Raw genomic sequence first — 12,210 nt, 5'->3', positions numbered from 1 at the left:
CATACAACAACAAAGATGGATTTCAAATTATCCTGTGTGAAAGAAGCCAGACCCCCCCCAAAAAAAAGTACCCATTGCATGATTCCATCTATTTATATAAAATTCTAGAGAATGCAAACTGATCTGTAATGACAGAAAGTAGATCAGTGGTTTCCTACAGACAAAAGGGAAAGGAGAGATAAATTTATTACCTAGATGCACAAGGAAACTTTGAGGGCATTGGACATCATTATCTTGCTAATGATGACAGTTTTATGGGTATATACATATGTCAAGTGAATAGATTGCATACTTTAAATATGTACAGGTTAATGTGTGTCAATTACATACCTCAATAAAACTTAAGAAAAAGAAAGATGGGTTAAAATGTAAATATAGGTGTTAATGTTTTCTTTTACACCTGGTGGCTCATCCCACCTCAAAGGTCCCCCATGCTGGAGACCCCTGGTCTAGAAAATCCTGTCTGACTTGCATTGTGTAGACTGTGGCCTCTTCTGACATCCAGGGGACAGAGCTGGGAAAATCCTAGAAGATTAACTCTCTACTGGAGGTAACTTAAGATGAATACCAAAGTGTCAAGAGAAATACGATGTAAGCAAATCTATAAATACAAAACATGTGTTATGTGGATTGTGCATTAATTTTGCTCATAGAAATAATCACATGAAACTCTTAATAATAACTACTTGCGGGGCGCCTGGGTGGCGCAGTCGGTTGAGCATCCGACTTCAGCCAGGTCATGATCTCGCGGTCCGTGGGTTCGAGCCCCGTGTCGGGCTCTGGGCTGATGGCTCAGAGCCTGGAGCCTGTTTCCGATTCTGTGTCTCCCTCTCTCTCTCTGCCCCTCCCCTGTTTATGCTCTGTCTCTCTCTGTCCCAAAAATAAATAAACGTTGAAAAAAAAAAACAAAAAAAAAAACTACTTGCGGAGAGGAAGTGGCCATTGGGAGTGGGTGGGCAGGAAAGCTTTCACTTTTAATTTTGCACCTTTCTCTAGTATTTGAATTTTCTTTTTTTCCTGGTATTTGAATTTTCTGCACTTAATATACATAGAATACTTTAAGATAATAACAACAGGGTTTACCTAGCTAACAAGGTTATTTGTCTCGGTTTTGTTTTGTTTTATTCTTTTTACAAGAAGCAATCTTATAAATATTATCTGAGAAGGAGCAAGAAAGGAAGGTAGAGAAGGAGAAAGGAGATAGAATACAAGCAAACAATGACAGAAAAGAAAGTGACCCGCAAAACAGAGGCCTGTCCAAAGGAGCGCCAAAGCCCCAATGACTATAATACTGGAGCCCTGGGGACAGAAAGAAAAAGCATGGTGACCACGTGAGGAAGAACAAAGTGTCCAAAGACACAAAGAAAATGAAACTAATTTTTTCTGAGAACTAAGTTTCTCGCCCACTTAAAAAATATCCAAAGAATGTACTGGCGAGGGTCATTTTATTTTGTTATATTCTCCCCCTCCTACACAAATATTATAGAAGCTGGTAAGGAATGGAATGGGTAGGTAAGAATGAACAACACTGTTGGAAGACGAAAGGACAGAACCTACGCGTGTTTTACTCCTTCTCTAGAGTGTTTCGATCTCATTGATAGGGCTCCTTTTCTCCAGGCACTACTGCCTACTCAGTGTGCTGGCACAGTTACTGGCCAGTCCTACGTTGGCACAGCCAAAGCACGTTTGCTAAAGAAACATGAGGTCATTTCTTTCAAGCAATTAATTGCACAAGAACATGTTTGCTTTCAAAACCAAATTCTGCCATTAAAAAAACAATTAGAGCTAATAAACGAGTTCAGCAAGGTTGCAGGATACAAGGTCTGTATACAAAAATCTGCTGTCTTTCTACACACCAGTAAGGAACAACCTGAAAAGAAAACGAAGGAAAAAAATTCCATTTATAATAGCATCAAAAATAATAAAATACTTAGGAATAAATTTAACAAAAGTATAAGACACACTGATGAAAGAAATTAAAGAAGATCTAAATAAATGGGAAGATATTCCATATTTGTGGATTGGAAGACTCAATATTATTAAAATGGCAGTAATACTCAAAGTTATCTACTGATTCAACACAATCACTATCAAAACCCCAGCTGTCATTTTTACAGAGGTTCACAAGCCATCCTAAAATTAATATGGAAATAGAAGAGACCCAAAATAGCCAAAATAATTTTGAAAAGAGCAAAGCTAGAAGACTCACACTTCCCAATTTCAATACTGCAAGCTGTAGCAATCAAGAATTTGGGGTATTGGCATAAGGATATATAACTCATGGAATAAAACTGAGAATCCAGAAATAAACTCTTGTATCTACGGTCAACTGATTTTCAACAAGGGTGCCAACTGAATGGAGAAAGAACAGTCTTTTCAACAAATACTGCTTTTCAACAATTGGATACCCACAAGCAGAAGAATGAAGCTAAACCCCTATCTCACACCATATTAAAAAAAAACAACTCAGAATAAATCAAAGAGTTAAATGCAAGAGCCAAAAGAATAAATCTTTCAGAAGGAAACGAAGGGAAAAATATTCATGACCTTGGACTAGGAAGTGGTGTCTTATTTGACACCAAAAGCATAGGAAACAATAGGAAAATGTTAGATAAATTAGACTTCATCAAAATTTAAAACTTGTGCATCAAAGGCCACTATCAAGAAAGTGAAAACAAAAACCACAGAATGGGAAAAAATATCTGCAAATCACATACCTGGTGAGGGTCTAGTATCTAGAATATATACATTTTTTTTTAACGTTTATTCATTTTTGAGAGACAGAGCGCAAGCAGAAGGAAGGGTACCAAGAGAGAGGGAGACACAGAATCTGAAGCAGGCTCCAGGCTTCGAGCTGTCAGCACAGAGCCTGACACGGGGCTCGAACCCACAAACCCTGAGATCAAGACCTGAGCCAAAGTCGGATGCTCAAACGACTCCCCAGGCCTCCCCAGGGGAGTCCCCTGACTCTCCTAGGCCACCCAGGCTCCCCAGGTATCTAGAGTATATAAAGAACTCCTGCAACCCAACCAAAAAAGACCAACAACCCAATCAAAACATGGGCTAAGCTTGAACAGATGTTTCCCCAAAGAAGACATACAAATAGCCAATGAATATATGAACAGATGCTGAAAATCCTTAGTCATTAGAGAAATGCAAATCCAAACCACAAGATACCACTTAACACCCACTAGTTTTGGCTATTAAAAGATGGACAGTAACAAATGTTGGCAAGGGTGTGAAGAAACTGGAACCCTCCTACATTGTTGGTGGGAATGCAAAATGATGCAGCCACTTGAGAAAATAGTTTGGCAAGCCTTCAAAAAGTTAAACATATAGTCAACATATGAACCAGCAATTCCACTCTTAAGTGTACACCCAAGAGAACTGAAAACACATGTCCCCATAAACATATGCGTGCAAATGTTTATCGTAGCATTATTCACAATAGTAAAAAAGTGGAAACAAAGCAAGTGTCCACCAACAGATGAATGGATAAAATACGGCACATCCATACAATGGAATATTATTCAGCCATAAAAAAAGAATAAAGTACTAATACATGCTACAACATGCATGAACCTTGCAAATATTATGCTAAATGAAAGAAACCAGATACAAAAGGTCACACATTATATCATTACATTTACATGAAATGTCCAGAATAAGCAAGTTCATGGAGACAGAATGTAGATTAAGGGCTGCCAGGGGCTGGGAGGAGTGAGGGGGTGGGAAGTGACCACTGATGGGTATGAGGTTTTTTTCCGGGGTGATGAAAATGTTCTGGAATTAGTGGTGATGGTTGAGCAACTCTATGAATCATATTGAATCATACACTTTAGAAGAGTGAATTACATGGTATGTGAATTACATCTAAACAACACAAATTCTGTCCCAGTCTTGATAAATATTAACAACACTTCACTGTGCCTGCAACAGCCCCCACCATCCTCTGAGATCTGGCTTCAAACATCCAGTCTTATCTCCTAATCTACCTCTTTAAGGGAGCCCTACTCTCCCTTCCTCCTCGTCTTTGTTCTCAGTGCTCCCTCCTTCCCTTGCATCTCTCCACACCCAAATCCGACCCGCAGGGCTGCAAGTCACTGGTGCTATATAGCATCTACAGTGGAATACAGTCTGCAGATGGGTTCACAGTGGGGGGTTGGGGGGTTTTGTCTTTTAACTGAATTCATTACCGAGAGATTTCACATACGTATTCTGACTTCAGCAGGTTATACTGGCTGCTGACCCAACAGCCATGCTCCCCGTCATCCCTGGTATTGTTTGGGTGTCTGCTCAAGGAAAGCGGGTCCACCCCAGCAGATGAACCATGTCAACCTGCTTATCTTTACAGGGACTGGCCTGGGGTGGCTATTGGGTCGGTCAGGGCTCTGAGCTACAGGCAACAGAAAAAAAGCTCTGGGTGTTTAAATAGAAAGCAGTTTGTTACGTGTTAGAAGCCAATTGACGGTAAAGTTAATGAAGCTTAAGCTCTGAGGTCCTCACTGGCATGGCCCCCTGTGAATGTTCTAGGTTAGGGAAGAAAGACAGGCTACAACCAATGGCCATTTCTACATGAACATTTCTAGATCTAAAGAGATCTAGAAGAAATGGATCTAAACCTCCCAAGGTCCAGTATTTGGTATGACTTCTCTACTCACTCTAAATAAATGTCCTCTTTCATACTTATTTTTCCATGTTGATGAATTAGATGATCTAGATGTTATAATTACAGACAAGGATTTAAAGCAACTGTTATAGCTATGCTCAGAGTAGTAAATGATAATATGCTCATATTGAATGAACATGTAAGAAATCCCAGTAGAGAAATACAAACTATAAAAAAATCATACAGAACTAAATGGAAATTCCAAACTAAAAATTCAAATATTAGAAAGGAGGCTGGAAAAGTGAGTCTCTAGGATTGTACCCTGGAGGGGGAGGGAGGATCAGGAGGCTAAAAATTCTTCAAACATAGTCATGCTGTTCAAATGGTATCAGACAGTCAGAAAACATGGCAAATGTCCTCTAAAGGCTGTGACCCAGTTCTGTCTAATGAAACAAAATGGAAGGTGTCCTGGTAAAACGAGAGAAAAATAAGAGAAAGGATGACCTCTTCTCCTCCACTCTTCTTTCTGCCTTGAACTGCTGTATCATGAGAACATGATGATGCTTGGAGCTATGGCAGCCATTTTGCAACCTTGAGGAGATGTAGTGAGAAGGGTAACACAGAAGCTAAAGCTGGAGCCCTGATACTGCAGATCTGCTAAGCATACCATGGAACCCCTCACATCTGGATTTATTGTCATGTGAGACAATAAACTTTTCTTAATTGGGTATTTGCCACTTACAGTCAAAGTTAAACTGACTAAAACACAGCTTCTCTTGAAAATGGAGAGATCTGGGGGCATTTAGGTGGCTTAGTCAGTTAAGTGTCAACTCTGGATTTCGGCTCAGGTCATGATCTCATGGTTCATGAGATTGGGTAGTGTTGGGCTGTCAGGCAGGGCTCTGAGCCGACAGCATGGAACCTGCTTGGGATTCTTTCTCTCCTCTCTCTCTGCCCCTCCCCCTGTGCTTGCACATACACACTCTCTCTCTCAAAATAAATAAATAAACTTAAAAAAAAAAAAAAGGAGAGATGTGTGAATACCAGACCTACTAACCTCTTAGGGCAGGAACTCTCTAGTCACTCACTCACTTGGCTCCCACAGACAAGTGAGTTTGCCATCCCTGCCTTATGTATCTTTTGAGAGATGATTCAACTGCCTTCTTTCTTACAAAGCACTTCCTGTTTCCAGCCTCCCTGCACCCCAACCCCACCTAGCTAGAAGTAATCTTCCTCTCCTTGGAATTCCCACAGTTTTGTGGTTGTGTCTATCTCCTGTTGTAATTGTGCATTTCATCTCCTCCCACTTGGCTGTCAGCCTTCTGAGGGCAGGAACCACACATTATTCACCCTTGTATCTTCCTCTGCCATCTAGCGAAGTACTGAACAGAGGAGACACTCAATGTATGTCTTCTAAATAAATGCATAAACACCCCTTGCAGTGAAAAATGTCAGTGTTCTGAAATATCCTAGTCTTCGAGCTCACCAAGGAGCTTTTTACCAGGTGATGTGTGCTGCTTCTCAATGTAGGAAAGCAATATCCACCATACTCCAGAACTCCAGTGACCCCCGGACCTGAACCCTGCTCAGCCCTCAGCCCCAGTCATCCAGGGCACACCTGTAACAGTCCACTCTGAGGCCTGGGCCGGCCTCAGCTCTCCCTTTACTCAGGACAGTAAGACCTTCCCCAGGGTTGTCTGTGAAAAACAGCCAGTCACCACAAACTCCAGCAAGGGATGGAAATTTACACACATGCAAATCTCCCCATTTTACTAAAGAGAAAGGCCAGGCAACCTGAAAACACATACTTCGATCACAGTTCCAAATTGGAGGGAAGGCAGCTCGCAGGTTCTGCCCTAGAGGGCTGTGTCCTACAGAGGACAAGGACACTCAGAGCACCTCAAGTTGCTAACAAATCCTGAGGAGCACGACTTCCTTTTATACCCATTCTGGATCTAATTTAACCTTACCCATGCTTCTTGAACTGGCGGTTGATTTTTAGTTCCAGCTTTTGGTAGATTCTCTGCTGACACCTGTTTTTTATTTTATTTTATTTTATTTTATTTTATTTTATTTTATTTTATTTTATTTACTTATTTATTTATAGTTATGGTAAAAGTCACGTAACATAAAAATTTCCCCTTAGCCATTTTGAAGTGCACAGTTCAGCAGTGTTAAGTACCCTCACACTGTTGTGCAACCATCACCACTGTCCATTTCCTGAACTTTTTCATCCTCCCAAACTGAAACTCTGTCCCCATTACACACTAACTTTCCACTGCCCCTTCTCCTGGGTCCTGGCAACCACCATTCCATGCTCTGTCTCTATGAACTTGATGCCTGTAGGTACTCCACATACGTGGCCCATACAGTGCTTGTCCTTTTGTGCCTGGCTTATTCACTCAGCATAATGTCCTCACAGTTCACCCATGTTGTAGCCTGTGTCAGAGATTTCCCTCCTTTTGAATGCTGAATAGTATTCCATTGCATGTATATACCACATTTTATCCACTCATCCGTCATTGACACCTGGGTTACTTCCACCTTCTGGCTATTTGTGAATAATGCTACTATGAACCTGGGTGTGCAAATACCCGTTTAAGTCCCTGCTTTCAATTCTTTTGTGGACCTGGACTTTGACCTTCCCCAAATCAGTCAAGATCCCAACCTTGGCATGGAATCCTCTAGGCCAGTCTCTATCCCAATGGGAAAGAAAGAGAAGCCCAGGCTGGGCTCTCAAGTGATACCATGAGAAACTCTCTGGAGCCAGAGGTGAACTGGCTGGGAACTTCAGAGCAGGATCCTGGCCCCTCCTGATGGGGATGATAAGACAAGTGAATCAGGGACGATGGAACAAGAAGCAAAAAAGAGTGGGATGTCCCCTCTGCCTCTGCGGGAGGAAACACATACCACTGCATGGAGGAGAGGAGCAAGACAAGGAAGGCCTCTGTTCCCCCAAAGGGCAGGCATGCCGCAGAGGAGGCCCCAGAGGTTCAAAAAAGGGCAGCTCGGGCTGCAGGGGCAGAGGTTATGAAAAGGGTGGGGATGCCCAGACTGGTGCTATTCAGAAGACCTCAGTTACAAGGGTCCCGGCATGGGGATGGGGAATGGGGGAGGAGGGGAGGGGATGCGGGAGTCTGGAATGCTCTCATTTGACAGATGGGCCCCAGCTCAGTCAACTCCTTAAGTACAAGAGGCACAAAAGCAGAAATCCAAAGGGCCAGTGGGGCAGGGGCTTAATGCTGCATGGTGGGTCTATAACTTTGGTCTTTAGGGTTAGGTGCTTTCAAATTTTAGTGGGAGGGTGGGCAGATTACAGCTGTGGGCAAAAGCAGGCTCCGGACACCTGTGAATCCCTCTCCCTGTCTGCCGTAAGCACCTTTCAACTGGCTACATGATAGCTTTTGGTGCCCAAGTGTCTAGGTTCAGGTACCAAATGATGACAGCGTGGGAAGGGTATAGCCACTAAAGGGAAAACTGATTGTTCTGTGGAACTCTGAACATCTTCAGGTATAGAGATGACCTAAAGCACCTTTTCAATGTCAGGACGAAGGTACAGACTTAGGGCTCTCATTTTTGCCTGTATCAAACTTAGGGGCTCTGCTGATACCCAAGGAGCCAAGGGGGACTACTGGTGGAGGCACAGCTTCAAGGCCCTCCCCCTTGGTGACTTCAACACAAGGAGCTTCCCTGATTAGATGCAGATGTTCCTGAAACCCTCCCAAGCAAACTGGGGCCCGCAGGAAGAACTCAGAGGCAAGCTGTCCCTTTAAGTCCAGAAAACTCATGTTCCAGATTGTTCTGGGATCCCAAGAGTCTGTGAGGTCAGCCTGGACTTGGCCACAGTGACATATGGGTCTGAAGCCAGATCAAGGTGCCAAGGAGCCTGTTGGCTCAGCTTTTTACTAATGCTGGAGCCAGAGCCAAAGATGGCCCGATGTCTCCATGTCCCAGTGATGCAATGTCCCCACCAGCACCTCTCCCACATGCCATGCTCCAGGGCTGCGGAGAGCTGTGTATTATATAGGCTCTCGAGCTTGGGTACTAAGGGCAAAAGTCTCCACTCTGCTCCCTAGTACTGACCAGACTGATGGAAGAGCCCATTCACACTGAGATCCCACAGGAGGCCAAAGGCTCCTGAAGAAGTTTCTGGAGGCCATGTCAGCAGCTAGAAGGAGAAAAAAAGCAGGTTAGCTGGGTCATTCCTATAATAATAGTAATAAACCTTTATTATTCCATACCAAATAAATTCCATTTAACCCTCACAAGTCCACGTGGCAGAACGACATTGCCATTTTTGACATTTTACAGATGAGAAAAATCAAGCTCAGAGGGGTCAAGCAACTTCCCCAGGGTCACACAGCTAGTAAGTAGCAAAGCCAGAATTCAATCCCAGGCCAATGTGACTTGAAATCTCCTACTCTGTCCACCTCCCTGTATGAGAGTATCGGTCCTTCTGGCCCTTACTCCCTGTGGTCACGGCCATGCCCCCTCCAGGGCAGGGGCCAGTGTAGAGGAGAGAGAGAGTTCAAAAGCACTCAGTACACTCAGCTGGACAATGACAAGATGGCTACTCTCCATGATCCTCGTGTCATTTCCGGGTCACTGCCTTAACTTACAGTCATCTTGGACCACTGGCTCTGGGAGGGACTTGGTACGGAATACAGATCCTCGAATAACCGAGTGGGGAGTGCAGGTCACCCACCTAACTCGAACTCACTGGGATCCTTACTTGAACGCTCCTTGAGTCTGAGGATCATAATCTGAGGATATTGAATCTGGAGAGAACATGACATGGAGAAATGCAGGGGGACAGCACCTTCCCCACCAGGGCCATCCTGCTCAGGGCCATCCTGGCCACAGATGGGGCCAGGCCTTAGAGGTGGGGCAGTGCCTTGGTGGCCCTGTTCCTGCCCATGGTCGGCCCTGCTGCATATTATACCATCCTTCTGAAAGTGCAGAGAAGAGCCTGCTGTGGTGGACGTGCTAGGCACGTTCCCTCTTCAGGCCTAAAGCTCTCATCCCCAGGGGCTGGGGGCTGGGGTTGTTGCTTGCTGAGAGTCCTGAGCTGAGTTCCTCTCTGGGCATTGAACTTGCAGGGCAAGAGTGCCTCAAAGTCACACCCCCTCTCCAAGTGTAGCCTTAGTCTGATAACTGGCCAATACCAGTCCAAAGGCCTGGACCTCTTGCCTCAACTGGGACAACTTTAAAGGGTCACCCCACTGTCAAAGCCCCCCGAAGAACTGACTGTGGGCTCCGAAATTTTCTCTGCCTGGCTGCTCTCCCTCAGAGGTGTGGCTCTTGGGAGGGATCCCCAGAGAAGCTCAGGGGAACCCTGTCTTAGAGTCGTCTTCCCAGGGATCTGACCTACACTACCAGAACTCTGCCTCCCTCTTCCTCTCATAGCTTCTTGTAACTTTGTCATAGTTATCATTTCCCAACAAGAATATGCATTCATTGACAGCATATGTCACCTGCTTGACCAGCTTAGTAATTCATGAACACTAAAGCCAAAGCCCATTCACCCAGCTCCACTGCACACTCCACTGGGAGGAGGGAGGGTGGCAAGCGGCAGGACCTAGTCTCCATGGGAACTCAGTATGTCCTTCCCAAAGAAAACAGTTGAATGAGCAAGGTTGGAGAAATCTGCCTAGCTCACCCATCCCCTAGGTCTCAGATCAACCCCAGGTATACACAAGGGCCCCAGCAGCCCTGTGACCCTACTCACCTAGCTGCTTTTGATTGGACTTGGGGGGTGGGGGGGAGTTGTCACTTAACCCTTATTGGGCCAATAAGACTCTCCTTCCTGGGAATTGACTTGGCCATGGAGCCTGGGGAATAGAGAGAAACTAAGGCCTGTCCTAGGATCCTAAGCCTTCCCCATCCTGATTCTAGCTTTTCTTGAGGCCCCACCCCTGGATCCCATGAACCACCCCTGCACCTTAGGAGAATCCCACTAGCAGCTCCAGGGAGCCCCCATGGATTTCTGCCTTCTTGCAACCATACTCCCCACTAACAATGTGAAGTTCTGAAGTATGCTGAGCACCAACCATAGCCACATTCTGAGAATTTACTTGGGACACCATTTCCAAGATCCTTCTATCCCTATACTCTGTAGCAGGTACTCGTGCCATGCCTGGGAATGAATGAATATATAAATGCTACTTGTTACTAGAAGAAAATACGTTCCAAGTGGAAAGAAAACCAAAACCTCCAAAGTGAAATATCAGAGTCCATCATGATAAGGCCCATAGTGTGGCCACATGAGTGGCCACATGGTCACTGTGCTTGGCAGATGTCAGCTGCCCTGCTCCTCCTTCCCTCTCCGGAGACAAAGATGTTGGGCAGAGTCTCCCCCAGAAGGCTGCCAGGGCCAAGTGCACCCCTTTCATTTATCTGGCTTAAAGCTGTTGGGAGAGGGAGAGCTTTTGTTTCTCCTCCTGAAGATGGAGAACAAGAACCTCTGAGCTAACATCATCCCTTCTGGATGACATCCAGGCCTTGGGCAGAGTTGTGCTGTGACCATAAGGACAAGGCAGGTCACAGGAATTCCTCATTTAATCTTCACATGGGACAGTTGGTCCCAGTTTACAGAGTAAGAAACTGAGGCATAGAGCTGATACTAAATAACCCGCCCAAGGTCACAGGGGAGTAGTGGCAGAGTTGGAACTCACAGCTAGTGCCTGTCTGGCCTCAGGGCTGGGTCCTCTGTTCTATGGCCCCCTGCTGAGGTGACCAGGTGGGAGAAGAGATAGGGCAGGGCTCGCCCACTGCTCGCAGGCTGACTGATAGGGAAGGCACCCCATGCCGTGTCAGGGTCACACAAGGACCCTCTGTGGGCGACGTCTCAGATGGGTTCTTTGTGTCTCCCAATGCCTGATTGTGCATTCTGTCATATACTGTGCAAGGAGCAAAGAGAAACTGCACTGACAGGAGGCAGAGAATAATGGCCGCACTGTTCCCTGTTATTGGCCCTCCAGTCCCCACTGGGCCTGGGGGAGGGGCAAGGGCATCAGCCACACACTGGGGCCCCAGGAGCTGAGGGTGTCTTTTTCCTCTGGGGCAGGGAGGGAGGTGGAAAGGATCACAGAGGGAAGAGGAGAGAGCAGGAGGGCCTTTTCTGGAAGGCAGCCAGTCTGCCCAGGCAGAGGAGTTCCTAGAACAATCCACCCAGCATGGTGGCTCTAATTTACAGCTGGGGTCCAGGCCCCAACTGGCAGGAACGGGACCAGCTGGAACTTGTGACCTGCCCATCCCCAGGCAGGGATGGTCCTGGGTGGGTGCCAAGGCCGGCACCCTCATGCCTTGCATTCAGATGACAGCAGCTGGTTCCAGGGCTATCCCTGCTGGGTTCTGTCTTTCTCAGGGCAAAGGTTTCAAGCCCAGGGCAGAACGCATGTACCCCCAAGGCAAAATGTTGCAGTAGCAAGAAGGGAAGAAAGGAGAAGATAGAGCAGCTGCTCTAGACTTCTCCAGAAACCCTAAACTCCACAGAGAGAGCCAAATGTTCAAACACTGGGGCACACCTAGCTGTAAATTCATGATGGCCCTCACACCTCCACAGGCACTGCAAGGCTACTTGTGGGACCAGGGCCAGGACC

At 45.8% G+C, this 12,210-nt stretch overlaps 1 protein-coding gene across 4 annotated transcripts in view; it reads right to left on the bottom strand.

Annotated features, from left to right (window-relative positions):
• FAM178B (family with sequence similarity 178 member B) overlaps positions 1-12,210 on the bottom strand; it is a 114,555-nt gene that overhangs the window by 61,351 nt on the left and 40,994 nt on the right. For all 4 annotated transcript variants that reach the window (XM_043603236.1, XM_043603238.1, XM_043603235.1 and 1 more), the window contains exon 8: positions 8,693-8,777. In XM_043603236.1, the coding sequence (XP_043459171.1) occupies positions 8,693-8,777 (85 nt within the window). The remainder of the gene's footprint in view (positions 1-8,692; positions 8,778-12,210) is intronic.

This window comes from Prionailurus bengalensis, chromosome A3 (genome assembly GCF_016509475.1).
Source record: "Prionailurus bengalensis isolate Pbe53 chromosome A3, Fcat_Pben_1.1_paternal_pri, whole genome shotgun sequence".
Taxonomy (NCBI): domain Eukaryota; kingdom Metazoa; phylum Chordata; class Mammalia; order Carnivora; family Felidae; genus Prionailurus; species Prionailurus bengalensis.
The sequence above is the reverse complement of the archived record's forward strand: the minus strand, read 5'-3'. Positions and strand labels throughout refer to the sequence as shown.